This window comes from Littorina saxatilis, linkage group LG9 (genome assembly GCF_037325665.1).
Source record: "Littorina saxatilis isolate snail1 linkage group LG9, US_GU_Lsax_2.0, whole genome shotgun sequence".
Taxonomy (NCBI): domain Eukaryota; kingdom Metazoa; phylum Mollusca; class Gastropoda; order Littorinimorpha; family Littorinidae; genus Littorina; species Littorina saxatilis.
Genome location: NC_090253.1, coordinates 49,420,982 through 49,435,187, shown reverse-complemented (window position 1 = coordinate 49,435,187; position 14,206 = coordinate 49,420,982). Strand labels below are relative to the sequence as shown.

The 14,206-nt window shown below is 42.2% G+C and overlaps 2 protein-coding genes across 6 annotated transcripts in view; both read left to right on the top strand.

Moving 5' to 3' along the window:
- LOC138976317 (uncharacterized) overlaps nucleotides 1–7,715 on the top strand; it is a 37,538-nt gene extending 29,823 nt beyond the window's left edge. For 2 of the 4 annotated variants that reach the window (XM_070349169.1, XM_070349168.1), the window contains exons 2-6: nucleotides 2,550–3,683; nucleotides 4,261–4,401; nucleotides 4,821–4,982; nucleotides 6,622–6,801; nucleotides 6,975–7,715. In XM_070349169.1, coding sequence (XP_070205270.1) covers nucleotides 2,565–3,683; nucleotides 4,261–4,401; nucleotides 4,821–4,982; nucleotides 6,622–6,801; nucleotides 6,975–7,061 — 1,689 coding nt within the window. In that variant the 5' untranslated portion in view covers nucleotides 2,550–2,564 and the 3' untranslated portion in view covers nucleotides 7,062–7,715. Of the gene's footprint in view, nucleotides 1–1,865; nucleotides 3,684–4,260; nucleotides 4,402–4,820; nucleotides 4,983–6,621; nucleotides 6,802–6,974 lie in introns of those variants that run through there. The other 2 variants (XM_070349170.1, XM_070349167.1) reach the window with 2 other exon arrangements.
- Nucleotides 7,716–13,388: 5,673 nt separating this feature from the next.
- Nucleotides 13,389–14,206, top strand: part of LOC138976318 (E3 ubiquitin-protein ligase TRIM71-like) — a 7,215-nt gene continuing 6,397 nt past the window's right edge. For both annotated transcript variants that reach the window (XM_070349172.1, XM_070349171.1), the window contains exon 1: nucleotides 13,389–13,502. The gene's annotated coding sequence lies outside the window, so the exon portion shown is untranslated. The remainder of the gene's footprint in view (nucleotides 13,503–14,206) is intronic.

The following is a 14,206-nucleotide window of genomic DNA, read 5'->3' as shown; positions in this document are numbered from 1 at the left end:
TTGAATCGATAATGGCTGTGGGACACTGAGGGTGCTAGCTAGACTTGCTGTGTGTGAGTTACCACTGCTTGCCTTGCTCTGTTTGTGTTGTGATGTTTCTCATGTCTCTTTTTTGATGAGGGATTTTACTTCATGATCAGAATGTGTTCATCACATTCTCTGCTGCGTTAAAACTCAATGTCAATGTTTGCCGAGTATTGTGTTCTTTACAAAACAAACCGCGTGTGAATGTTTTTAACAAAACTAGCTGCCTGGTAGTTTGGATATATTTGTAGCTGCAATACATCGCTTGCATAAAAGTCTATATTCAGTGCCTAAATAGGGGCAATATTGTAGGTGCACGCATATGATCACATTGAGTGTGCCTGTCCTTTGTCGCAGTGTGTGGAAGTGTGTCAGTCCTGCGCAGTATTCAACACATTACCTTGTCTGTCTGTGCTGGATGTTTTATCGAGCCTTTCACGCGGGGCGCGCAGTCTTTGTGTCACAAGTCGTAGCCTATAGATTAAACTGTGTATCGTGTATGCTTGCACATTTATGATTTTATTTCGCTCCGTGTGATTCATTCCAGTTATGAGACGCTTTTGGTTTGACCTGTATCCGCAAATGTAGATATATATGCTTTTGATTTCTTTTTAAACCTACGTGACTTTCATTGTCATGTTTAGTCTCTTGAGAAAAAAAAGACTTGGACTGTTCGAATATTGTGCTACACACACACACACACACACACACACACACACACACACACACACACACACACACACACACTCACATACACACACACACACTTACGCACACACACACACACACACACACACACACACACCAACCACAAGTTATGTGTACGTTGTTTACTTCTGTTTTATATTGAGTGACTGTATTTCTGAAGTGCATTTACAATGTTTCTGTTATCTCCATTCGTTTGGTATTTGGAAGTGTTATTTGTGTCTGTCCTTGCTATTCACCCGTAGGTTGCATTCTCCTGCGGTATTGTGTGCACGGATAGTTTTACCTGCTGTCCAAGAGCATCTCTAATGTGAACCATAAAGCATTAAAACACACAATGCATAATTGGCTCACGTAAGTGTAGCCTATGCGATCGTAACTTTGTCTGTCTGTGCGTGCGTGCGTGCGTGCGTCTGTGCGTGTGTATGTCTGTGGTAGAAACTCTAACATTTGAAGACGTCACATTACATTGACGTCACATTATGACGTAAGAGGGTTAGACGTCACGCGAAGGAAGTACTGAAAGTCTCGGTCATTATTATTTTGAGCGCGCCGAGACTAGTTGGCAGTCGTGTCCTTGTAAGTAGGCTACATGCAGACAGACAGATCTAGATCTAGTGTCTCGCTTTCTTGCACAGTTTCACCTATGCTCTTTCTGTGTGTGTGTGTGTGTGTGTGTGTGTGAGTGTGTGTGTGTGTGTGTGTGTGTGTGTGTGTGTGTGTGTGTGTGTGTGTGTGTGTGTGTGTGTGTGTGTGTGTGTGTGTGACGGAGTGATTGAGTTTGTGTTACTGTTTGTCGATTTCTTACGTGAGCCTTGATGGCTTCGCCTCTTGTTTTATTTCTTGACATAATATGTGTAACAGAATCGTCTAAAATTACGTTAGCCTCGGCTCCGCTGAATACCATTGAACAGAGCTTTGAAACATTGAGCCACGAAAACATATCTACCACGATAGATAGTATATGCTTAAATGCTAGAAACACATGCTCTGCTCTTGACATAACATGCGGTTTATCGCAACGTTCCCACCTATATCTATAGATATGGGTGGGAACGTTGCGATAAACCGCATTTTATGTCAAGAGCAGAGCACGTGTTTCTTGCACTTAAGCATACTATGTATCGATAATTTGTACAATCGAAGTTGCAATCTGGATCCACAGATGTGTACATATAAAACATCCTGCAGTTTCCGCGTTTTTGTCAGTTGTACACCGGTGCTCTTACAACATTTTCACAAACATATCATTGATGTTCGAAGGTAGCATCAACGCGGGAGGATGAGGGCAAGGAACAAACCATTATCTGGTAGTGGGACGCTGGACGAGACAACTGGGGTTCTGACATTTTAGTAGGGATTGATAGTGTTCCGGCTTTTGCCTGTCCTTTTTCTTTCGTTGAACAGAGCATTAATCAAGTATTGTACTTTTTTTGTTTTGTTTTTTTTACTTTAATTTACAGACACCTGGCCTCAGAACAATGTATTGTGTCTAACCGACAAGCTTTACGCTGACATATTTTAAGCATGACAAGTCTTTCTTTTCTGTAACAAATGTAGTTGTTGTTGCTTCTGCTGTTGTTGTTGTTGTTGTTGTTGATGTTGATGTTGATGTTGATGTCGATGTTGTTGTTGTTGTTGTTGATGTTGATGTTGTTTTTGTCGTTGTTGTTGTTGTTCTTATTATTTGGTATGATGTACCGACATTGTATTGTATTGCGCTGGTGGTTGGATCTGTTGGAATTGTTACCCCTTTACACTCATTTTGTTAGACCTTTGTTCTGTGCATTGACATAGTCTTGTGTGTGTTGCTCCATCAGGACTAACTTGTAACCATGGCAACAGCAGCTGACACAAGTTCAGCGGACACTGAGACAGAATGTTCCGTGTGTCACGAGCTGTTCAAGAACCCCAAACTGCTGCCCTGTGCTCACGTCCTGTGTCGCCACTGTCTTCTCTCCTGGCTAGCCTCCAACCCCGAGGCCCTCTGTCCGCTCTGCAGGGGCGCCATCGCGGACCCCAAAGAGAAAAGCAAGACGAAGGGGTGGGAGGAGGTGGTGGACGCCTTACCGGATGACGTCGCCATGGCAGCGCTGGTGGAGAGTACACGTGTACTGAGCCAGGATCACGTGTGTGTAGGATGCAAGTCAGCGGCAGTGTCCATCTGTCTCAACTGTGACGATATGATGTGCCAGGCTTGCAGCGACCTACACACCAAATTCTCTGTGTCCAGTCACCACAAGGTGGAAGACCTGTCCAGCATGACAGCGGAAGAGCTAGCCGCCAGTCAGCCTGACCATTGCAGTGTGCACACCAGCAAACCCTGCGAGCTCTTCTGTCCCACTCACGGGGCCGCCATTTGCCACCTGTGTGCCAGCGCCAAGCACCGCGCATGCCCGGACCTGACGGAACTGGCGGAAGCAGCAGACAAGTCACGTGACGAGCTGAGTCAGATGGTGACGTCACTGCTGACGGAAGAGCAGCAGCTGGAAGAAGCTGTGGCAGCGTTGGAGCGCCACCTGGAGGCCACGGAGAAAGTGGTGCAGGAAGCTGTTGCTGAGATCGATAGGACCTGTGACCAGTTAGAGAACTCCGTCAAGGAATGCAGGCGTCGTCTGAAGAAGATGACGCTCGATGCCAAGGCCAAGGTGAGGGACACAGTCTTAGCCGTCAAGGTCACCTTGTTGGATCATCGAGGCAGGCTGACGTCACACCGACGTGTTGCTGATCGCACCACCAGAGGGTCCACCAATAAAGGGATGTGTGACGTCACTCGTGCTTTGAGGGACCGTGTGAAGGACATACTGGTCACTTGTGGTCAACGCCGAGCGAACTTGAAATCGGTTTCCATGGTAACGCTGATCATGGACGCTGCCGCTGTGTCGCGTATTGGGAAGGAACTGTCGGAGCTTGGTCAGGTGAAGATAAGCCCTGCGTCTGTCGGTCCTGTTCAGGTGAGAACATCATTCTATAATCGGTTTTGTTGTTGTTGTTGTTGTTGTTGATTTTTACCCTCTGATTGTCAGCCTGTGAACAGGTGACTAATATACAGAAACGCCGTCGCATTTAGTTTACACAATGAAAATGTTTATATTGTTATTGGATTCCTTGCGAAGAGCACTAACATGTGTACTTGTTAAGACGAGCACCATAGAAACAGAGAAAATACCACCATTATCAAACTTCAAAATTGGAATAAGTGTTCATTAAAATAAAACATGCCTGCATTGATAAAATCATTTCAACTTTACTTGTTCAACAAATAACGTGTATTTCTTCAAAGTTGATATGGCGATGCAGCATTCTAAATACAAATGATGAGAAACGTTGGTAGAAACAAACGCTATTTTGTCACAGTCTAGCTACGATATTTTCTTTATTCCCTGCTACTTTTGACGATTCAATGTTGGTACTTTGCATACGTTACACAAACATCTGCTTTGATGAATATAATGATTTGGTTTTGTTTGCATCTGGTCATTAGTCACTTTGGGTTTTTGACTAGTGAATGATTAAAGGTGTGTGATGCAGAACCTTGGGTGGCGTTTTCACACAAACCACGGGAAGTACATTGTACTGAGCAACGACGGTCTGACAGCAGAGACAGTGAAGGGTTGGAACGATGGTATTGTTGTTGCTGACCAGCCCATGGTGCCCGACGTGTTGTATGAGGTGTGTGTGTGTGTGTGTGTGTGTGTGTGTGTGTGTGTGTGTGTGTGTGTGTGTGTGTGTGTGCGTGCGTGTATATATGTGTGTTAGTGTGTGTGTATGTGTGTGTATGTGTGTGTATGTGTGTGTGTGCGTGTGTATGTGTATGTATGTGTGTGTGTGTGTGTGTGTGTGTGTGTGTATGTGTGTGTGGGTGTGTGTTTGTTTGTTTGTCTGCCTGTCTGCCTTTTTGTCTGTGTGTCCGTCTCCGGTTCCCTTATAAAAAAAATATATTACTTCATACTCTATTACCATTGTTAAATAAAGAATTGCATTTGTCTTTGTCATTGTCGTTGTCTGTCTGCCAACATGTACAAACACTCAGATCCCTAAACAAAACAACATTTGAAGTTAAATTGTAACAGAAACGGAATTGTGTGCAGATCCGAATAGACAAGCTAGACCCGCGGTACATTAACCGCTACCTGCCGTGTGGAGTGGTGCTGACTGATCCCGATCACCTCCGTCTGCCTGTCACAGCTTTCAATGGATGGGGCAGTGAGGCTGTTGTCATCAGTGGTGCTGTGTACAACCGTGGACACACAGTAAGGTCATGTTGACACAACTTTGCTCGTTAGTGTGTATCATACGCTGCATGATATATATGTCTACATTTTAAAGTTACGACACTTTTTGATACCAATTTTTGGTTACAAGAAAGGAAAACAGAAAATGTGTTGGGGATTTTTGCCAAAGTTATGTGGGCTTTGTCTTTAAAATAATAATGTTTAGAATATACAAGTGTGTTCAGGGAACCTTTTTTAAGCCACACCGATCGACACAAACAGTCGATTTCACTAATATTATGCCTGGGATATTTTTAGAACGTGCTGTAACAAGTGTGAAAAATAGAGAAATCAGTCGGACAGACTTTATGTTACAGACATGTGAATATGATGTCATGCCAAGATTGAGATAAACGCGGGTTGGGTAATTTAATGGAGTTTCTGACCGAACAGTTACAACCACATTGCCTATATTGGAAGTGGTATTAATCCCTGGTTTACGTTTCTGGCAATGATGTGTTTACGTTCGAAATATTGTAACGTGTCTATCCGATATGGCTGGAAATAGCGTAATTACGTGACGTTTTCGTGGGCTAAAATTAGATCAGTTTCTTAATTCGCATGTGCATATTTTCTGACGCGTCCGATCTATTTTAACCACAAAATGACAGTATGCAGAGCAGAGTCCCCACAACCGCATAAGCAAAAAAGAGAAAAACATTGACCGTGACATATTTGCACAGACCTTCAAAACGTACCATTACCCTTATGTTGAAAAATAGCATCAGGAGATGTAAAAGTGATAGTACTCTGAAAAATATGTAAGTTGAGTGAAATAAAGCGCTGTTTTAAAGTGTTCACCATCTGCCATGTCAAAAAATATATATAAGTATAGCTTCAGGAAGTTTAACATTATGATATTCTAGTCAAACCTATTTCAACACACACAGAAAGTATCAGATACAAAATGTAAGCCAATTTATTAGCGACGTTGATTTTTGGGGTCAATCGCTGTCGGATGTCATTAAGGCAACATTTTTGTTAACACACACACACACACACACACACACACACACACACACACACACACCCGCAGTGGGGCACTGCGGTTATGAAATTAAAGGCCCCTCCTGTTTTTGGAACCGCAGGAGCTTTCTAGTTTGCTGTTAGTTAGATTGTTGGTTCCTCTTTCCTGTCATGCTCTCTTTTTCTTCATGAATTATTTTCTTTTTTCTGCCTTCTTGCTCATTCACTTGTATTTTTTCCAAAAATCTCTTCTCTTGCCGCTTGTCTCGCGATTCATGTATAGTTTAATCTGTTAGTGTTCTGATGTAAGTCCAGCAGTAGATAGGTTAAGCCTATTTTAACATACTGGAAACTGGTAATCTTCCAGTAGGTATTAATTTAGTTTTACTAAAGCCTGCTGGGGCACAAGTAATGGGTTAGTGCATTTGTAAACAGGAATCGCTTGACAAGTGGCCCCCTTCATCCCCCCCTTCCTCGTCCTGATATGGCTCTGCGTAGTCGGCTGGACGTTAAGCAACAAATAAACAAACAAACAAACAAACACACACACACACACACACACACACACACACACACACACACACACTAACACACGTGCGCACACACACACACACACACATGTGAGTGAATGAAAACAACATGATGTCAACAGGAGAACAACAACCTGAACAAAGCAACATTAGACCTGTCGGAGGGAACACGTGTGGGAGTGATGGTGACGACCAAGGCAGAGCTCCACCTGTGGGTCAACGGCAGTGATCGGGGAGTCATCGCCACCACTGTTCCCACGCCCTGCTTTGCTTTCTTTGAGCTGTGTTGGCAATATTTACAGGTGAGTCTCTGTCCACAATTCTTCCTCTCTGTATATATATATATATATGTGTGTGTGTGTGTGTGTGTGTGTGTGTGGGTGTATGTGTGTGTGTTTGTGTGTATGTGTGTGTGTGTGTGTGTGTGTGTGTGTGTGTTTGTGTGTATTTCCAAATGAAAGCATTCTCAATGCAGGCCCATACTCAATTGCCAGGCGTCCGTTCTTCCCCCGACACACCTTGGCTGAGAGCGGAACACAGAGAACCACAGCCCAGTGCCTGACGTTAGAGACATATGACATCACACCTATAACTCTCGACCACGTGCCAGCCATGTAGAGAAACATCCTGAGCTGACGACTGGACTCCCCTCCAGAGAGACAAACCTAACCAGAAGTACCTTTTGTCTGACAGGAACGGTGACATTTTGAAAACTTTGCTGAAAGGACGGTTGATATGATACTGTGTTGAGACACGTACAGATATTTTCTTAACCTCACCGTGATGAACATGTGTTAAAGAGAAGTGGAAGCTGTGCTGATATCATCTTAGACTGTTCTATTGCAATGTTAACAGCTATCGTGTTTTCAGCTTGGAGATAGGGTCGGGTATTTTGACAAGAACAAGTACAGTATATATGTCGAGGCGTGTTATACTTGGTCGCACTCAAGCACGCACATACACACGCACGCACGCACACACATATAAACTTTGCTTTACAGAATGTATTATCACTTTTTTCAAAAGGTAGCTATAGACGCTAGCCTTAATACAGGGTGGCACTGTAAATAATATGCACGTTGCAGGCATGTGTAGTGGTGACGCCGCACAGTTGAGCCTACAAGTAACTTGCACAGCTAGCATACTAGGACAACAGTGTGATGGTTTACAATCCACTAAGGCTGTTCTTTGATGTCAATAAACTGCTTTTTAATTCTGTTGGTTGGCACAGTGTACATGTTCTGCAAAATTCCTCGTCTTTCTTTCAAATTTGAAAAGCATGCGTCTGTCTGTGTATGGGATACACACTCTTTGTGTGTGTGTGTGTGTGTGTGTGTGTGTGTGTGTGTGTGTGTGTGTGTGTGTGTGTGTGTGTGTGTGTGCGTGCGTGCGTGCGTGCGTGCGTGCGTGCGTGCGTGCGTGCGTGCGTGCGTGTGTGTGTGTGTGTGTGTGTGTGTGTGTGTGTGTGTGTGTGTGTGCGTGTGTGTGTGTGTGTGTGTGTGTGAAGACATACTGCAACCCACTCTTGACATTGTGTGTGGAATTCAACAGACATATTCATTACACCGTGGGGGCAACGGGCGCAATTGCCGTACGTAAGTGTGAGTGTTCGAATCCCGTCCCCGTCTGGTGGGTTAAGGTTGGAGATTTGTCCGGTCTCCCATGTGAACTAATGTGCAGACCTGCTAGTGCATTAATTATCCCCCTTCGTGTGTACACGCAAGCACAAGACAAACACTAAGTGCACTTAGTAAAAAATTATGTAATCCATGTCAGAGTTCGGGGGGTTATAAAAACACTAAAATACCAAGCATATGCATTCCTTGAGAACGGCGTAAATGGCGGGGTAGAAACGGTCATACACGAGTGCACGTGAGAGTTTCTTCCTATGAACGCAGAAGAAGAAGAAGAAGAAGAAGAAGAAACCGTGGGGGCTGTGTGTGTGCTTCCTTACATCCAGCAAACGATGGTGAACTCTTTCGCAAATGTCTGCATTGAAATGTTGAGAGCATGCGCCTGTTTGATTCGCGCACATTCATGTGACCTCTGTTTGGCACGCCCACCGTCCTGTGAGTATGTGATTTTCAACAGGCATTTTATACCTTGACAGTGTTTCAGTGCTCCTCACAGCAGGTAAGTGTGTTCTTTATCTGTTAAATCGTTTTGTTTTTGTATATATACGTCCAATCTTGTTGCTTATAACGCTGAGTGTGGAAAATCATTCGGGAAAGTTTTCACTTTCTGTTTCCGGGAAATGTGTTTTCTTTTTCACGGTGTGTCAACTGATTCCGTTCGTCCACCGGATGTTTCCGTTCATCCGCAGGATGTGTCCGTTCATACAGCCCCATTTTCGTCACTTGCTTCGGGAAAAACGTTGTGGTAAGTCGTGTGGGCCGCGCGCTTGTGTGATATTGAAAGAATAAGGTAGCGAAATGGTTGGGCTATGTGTACGATAAGTACCAAGGTGCTAGTGAATCCTAATAATAACACACGCGGGCCGAACGTGGCAAAATTGCCTGATTTTTTAACATTTTCTTGTTTTTCTCGCTCTGTTATCGAATCCGACCCCTGATTTGCACATGATCACCAAAACCATTGCCTGTTACGACATTTCGCTTGAACAGAAGTTTATAGAAACCCATGGCTTGTGTACAATCACTTGTCTTTTGAAAACATACAGATTCCGTTCATACCCCATGTTTCCGTTCGTACAAAAGTGCATGTTTCCCTTCGTACGAAAAGCGTTTCCGTTCATACACATTCGTTAGATCAGAGTGAAACAGGCCCCCACTGCAAGTTCTGTGTATTCCAATCGTCTTCAAATAGCACAAAATACGAATGCGTGTGATATTGGACCTATGTGAACCATAAGACGAATTGAATTTGCAAAAAACAGTTTTGTGTCCGTTCGTACTGATTTTGACGGGAAAATGTGTCCGTTCGTACCACTTTCATCAAATTGTTTCCCTTCGTACCCTTTTCAGTAATGTGTTCAGTGACGGAGCTTTCTGGGTGTTTTGATAAGAACGAAGATTGATTTGTGCAGTTGTGCTTGCTTTGCAGCACTGCAACTAAGACTGAACTAAGTAACGTGTACATTTGTATTTACTCCTATCATGCCATTTGCTTCACCTGTGATAATCATGAGCAGAATTTAGACAAATCAAGAAAAAACATTATCCAGGCTCTATCAGTCCTTTTTACATTTAGTCAAGTTTTGACTTAATGTTTGAACATAAATGGGGAATCGAAACGACGATCGTGGTTTATGTGTGTGTGTGTGTGTGTGTGTGTGTGTGTGTGTGTGTGTGTGTGTGTGTGTGTGTGTGTGTGTGTGTGTGTGTGTGTGTGTTTGTTTTATTTTTTACATTTCAGTCTTGAAAAGATAATAATGTTGTAGTTCTGTTAAAAGATGGAAAAATGAACTGTTTTGGTCGTCAATGTGATTACTTTTGTTAATTGATTGGAAAACAGTGAGAAGTTATCATGAATATTTAAAGAAAAATGTTTTTTTGGCATTTTCCTAAAACTTTACGTTTAGAAGGTAGGGGATAAATATCTCATCTGGTGTCGCAACAAATCCTCTCAGGAATTCCAAATGTGGCTTGAAATTATCAAAAGGCATTGTAGTTTCTAAAAAATGAAACAGAAAACCCAAATTTGTTGAAACCTTTTACTCATCAAAGTTGACAAGCTTTGCGTACTGTGAAAATGACGGTTCGCGCCGTGTGTGTGTGTGTGTGTGTGTGTATGTGTAGAGCGATTCAGAGAAAACTACTGGACCGATCTTCATTTAAACTTTACATGAGGGGTTCTGAGTATGATATCCCCAGCATTTTATTCATTTGTTTTTTACATTTAGTCAAGTTTTGACTAAATGTTTTAACATAGAGGGGGAATCGAAACGAGGGTCGTGGTGTATGTGTGTGTTTGTGTGTATGTGTGTGTGTGTGTGTGTGTGTGTGTGTGTGTGTGTGTGTGTGTGTGTGTGTGTGTGTGTGTGTGTGTGCGTGCGTGTAGAGCGAAACTACTGGACCGATCTTTATGAAATGTTACATGAGAGTTCCTGGGATTGATATCCCCGGACGTGTTTTTCTTTTTTTCGATAAATACCTTTGATGACGTCATATCCGGCTTTTTGTAAAAGTTGAGGCGGCACTGTCACACCCTCATTTTTCAATCAAATTGATTGAAAGTTTGGCCAAGCAATTTTCGACGAAGGCCGGACTTCGGTATTGCATTTCAGATTGGTGGCTTAAAAATTAATTAATGACTTTGGTGATTACAAATCTGAAAATTGTAAAAAAAAAACCAACATTTTATCAAACGATCCAAATTTACGTTAATCTTATTCCTCATCATTTTCTGATTCTAAAAACATATAAATATGTTATATTTGGATTAAAAACAAGCTCTGAAAATTAAAAATATACAAATTATTATCAAAATTAAATTGTCGAAATCAAAATAAAAGCACTTTCATCTTATTCCTGATTCCAAAAACATATAGATATGATATGTTTGGATTAAAAACACGCTCAGAAAGTTAAAACGAAGAGTGGCACAGAAAAGCGTGCTATCCTTCTCAGCGCTACTACTGCCCCGCTCTTCTTGTCAATTTCACTGCCTTTGTCATGAGCGGTGGACTGACGATGCTACGAGCATACGGTCTTGCTGAAAAATTGCATTGCCTTCAGTTTCATTCTGACAGCTTGACTAAATGTTGTATTTTCGCCTTACGCGACTTGTTTTATAAATGTCTTTGATGACGTCATATCCGAATTTTTGTAAAAGTTGAGGCCGCACTGTCACACTCTCATTTTTTTTTATCAAATTGATTTTAAAACTTTAGCCAGGCAACCCCCGTACTATGAATTGCATTTCAGCTTCAAAGCTTAAAAAATGATAAAAAAGTTTGGTAATTAAAAATCTGAAAATGCTAAAAGACTGAATGTCTAGGTTTAGCTTGCAGAAAGCATATTTTGAACAGGTTTCACATAAGTTTAGATCTTTGAAATGACATTGTGTAAGGAAACTGGAAGAAGACACACTCATCAAAATGTTTGCTCTTCAGTAAGATTTTAAACAGGGATGGTATTGCACCAGAAAAGTCGGCACAGTCGCGTGTTGTTGCACTCATGAACAACATGCATTATGGGTTATACATAAGTCGAATTAGGGGTATTAAAATGCTAATTGCACAAGCTTTCTACCAAAAATCACAAACGTCATGAAAAGCGTACGAAGGGAAACAATTTGATGAAAGTGGTACGAACGGACACATTTTCCCGTCAAAATCAGTACGAACGGACACAAAACTGTTTTTTGCAAATTCAATTCGTCTTATGGTTCACATAGGTCCAATATCACACGCATTCGTATTTTGTGCTATTTGAAGACGATTGGAATACACAGAACTTGCAGTGGGGGCCTGTTTCACTCTGATCTGACGAATGTGTATGAACGGAAACGCTTTTCGTACGAAGGGAAACATGCACTTTTGTACGAATGGAAACATGGGGTATGAACGGAATCTGTATGTTTTCAAAAGACAAGTGTTTGTACACAAGCCATGGGTTTCTATAAACTTCTGTTCAAGCGAAATGTCGTAACAGGCAATGGTTTTGGTGATCATGTGCAAATCAGGGGTCGGATTCGATAACAGAGCGAGAAAAACAAGAAAATGTTAAAAAAATCAGGCAATTTTGCTACGTTCGGCCCGCGTGTGTTATTATTAGGATTCACTAGCACCTTGGTACTTATTGTACACATAGCCCAACCATTTCGCTACCTTATTCTTTCAATATCACACAAGCGCGCTGCTCACACGACTTACCACAACGTTTTTCCCGAAGCAAGTGACGAAAATGGGGCTGTATGAACGGACACATCCTGCGGATGAACGGAAACATCCGGTGGACGAACGGAATCAGTTGACACACCGTGTTTTTGCTAGTATCGATTATGGCTGAGGGACACTGAGGGAGCTAGCTAGACTTGCGGTGTGTGAGTTACACACTGCTTGCCCTGTTCCGTTTGTGTTGTGATGTTTCTCTTTCTCTTTCTCTCGATGAGGGATTTTACTTCATGATCAGTTTATCACATTCTCTACTGCGTTAAAACTTAATGTCAATGTTTGCCGAGTATTGTGTTCTTTACAAAACAAACCGCGTGTAAATGTATTTAACAAAATTGCGTGGTATTTTGGATATATTTGTCGCTGCAATACGTCGCTTGCATAAAAGTCTATATTCAGTGCCTAAATAGGGGCAATATTGTGTGTGTACATATTAACAGCTATTGTGTTTTCAGCGTAGCAATAGGGTCCGATATTTAGACGAGACAAGTATAATGCGACGAGTCGAAGACGAGTCGCATTTGTCTTGTTCGAGTCTAAATATCGGACCCTATTGCTACGCTGAAAACATAATAGCGATTATATAGCTGTTATGACCTTGATTTGTTGTTCCAAACTTACAAAATGACAGTTTTTGCGTCGATGCGTTGATCTCAGGTTTTGATAGCAGACCGAAACTTCTTACGCGCATCATGTTCGCGCAGACATGCACACCGCTACACGCTTTCTGACTTTGGAAGAAAAACTGACTCCAAGTGCATTCGATTTCACAACACAGTTGTTGAAACAGCTTTTTAAGTTGTCAGTGTATGCTGTTGTCGATAGAAACATCGCCGCGTGGTACAGATGCGTAAACCGGAACCATGCGTCGGCCATTTTTCTCAATATGCTTTTGGATATTGAGAAAAATGGCCGACTTCCGCAGCAATATGCTTTGATGATCAGGAGAGACCATCCAATCACAGCCTCCGAATTCCCCCACGTGTTCATCAGAATAGCTATATTTATGATCACATTGAGTGTGCCTGTCCTTTGTCGCAGTGTGTGGAAGTGTGTGAGTCCTTCGCAGTATTCAACACCTTACATTGTCTGTCTGCACTGGATGTTTTATCGAGCGTTTCACGCGGGTCACGCAGTCTTTGTGTAGTAAGTCGCATAGAGTATCGTGTATCGTGTATGCTTGCACATTTATGATGTTATTTCGCTCCGTGTGATTCCAGTTATGAGACGCTTTGGGTTTGACCTGTATCCGCAATTGTAGATATATAATGTGCTTTTGATTTTTTTTTTAAACCTACGTGACTTTCATTGTCACGTTTTGTCTCTTGAGAAAAAAAAGAGACTTTTATTTGGACTGTTCGAATATTGTGCTACACACACACACACACACACACACACACACACACACACACACACACACACACACACACACACACAAACACACACACACACACACACACACACACACACACACACACACACACACACACACACACACACACACACACACACACACACACACATACATAAACCACAAGTTATGTTTACGTTGTGTCCTTCTGTTTTATATTGAGTGACTGTATTTTTAAAGTGCGTTTACAACATTTCTGTTATCTCCATTCGTTTGGTATTTGGAAGTGTTATCTGTGTCTGTCCTTGTTATTTACCCGTAGGTTGCATTCTCCTGCGGTATTGTGTGCACGGATAGTTTTACCTGATGTCCAGAGCATCTCTAATGTGAATCTTAAAGCATTAAAACACAAAATTCATAATTTTATTTCTTGACATATGTGTAACAGAATCTTCTAAAATTACGTTAGCCTTCGCTAAATACCATTGAACAGAGCTTT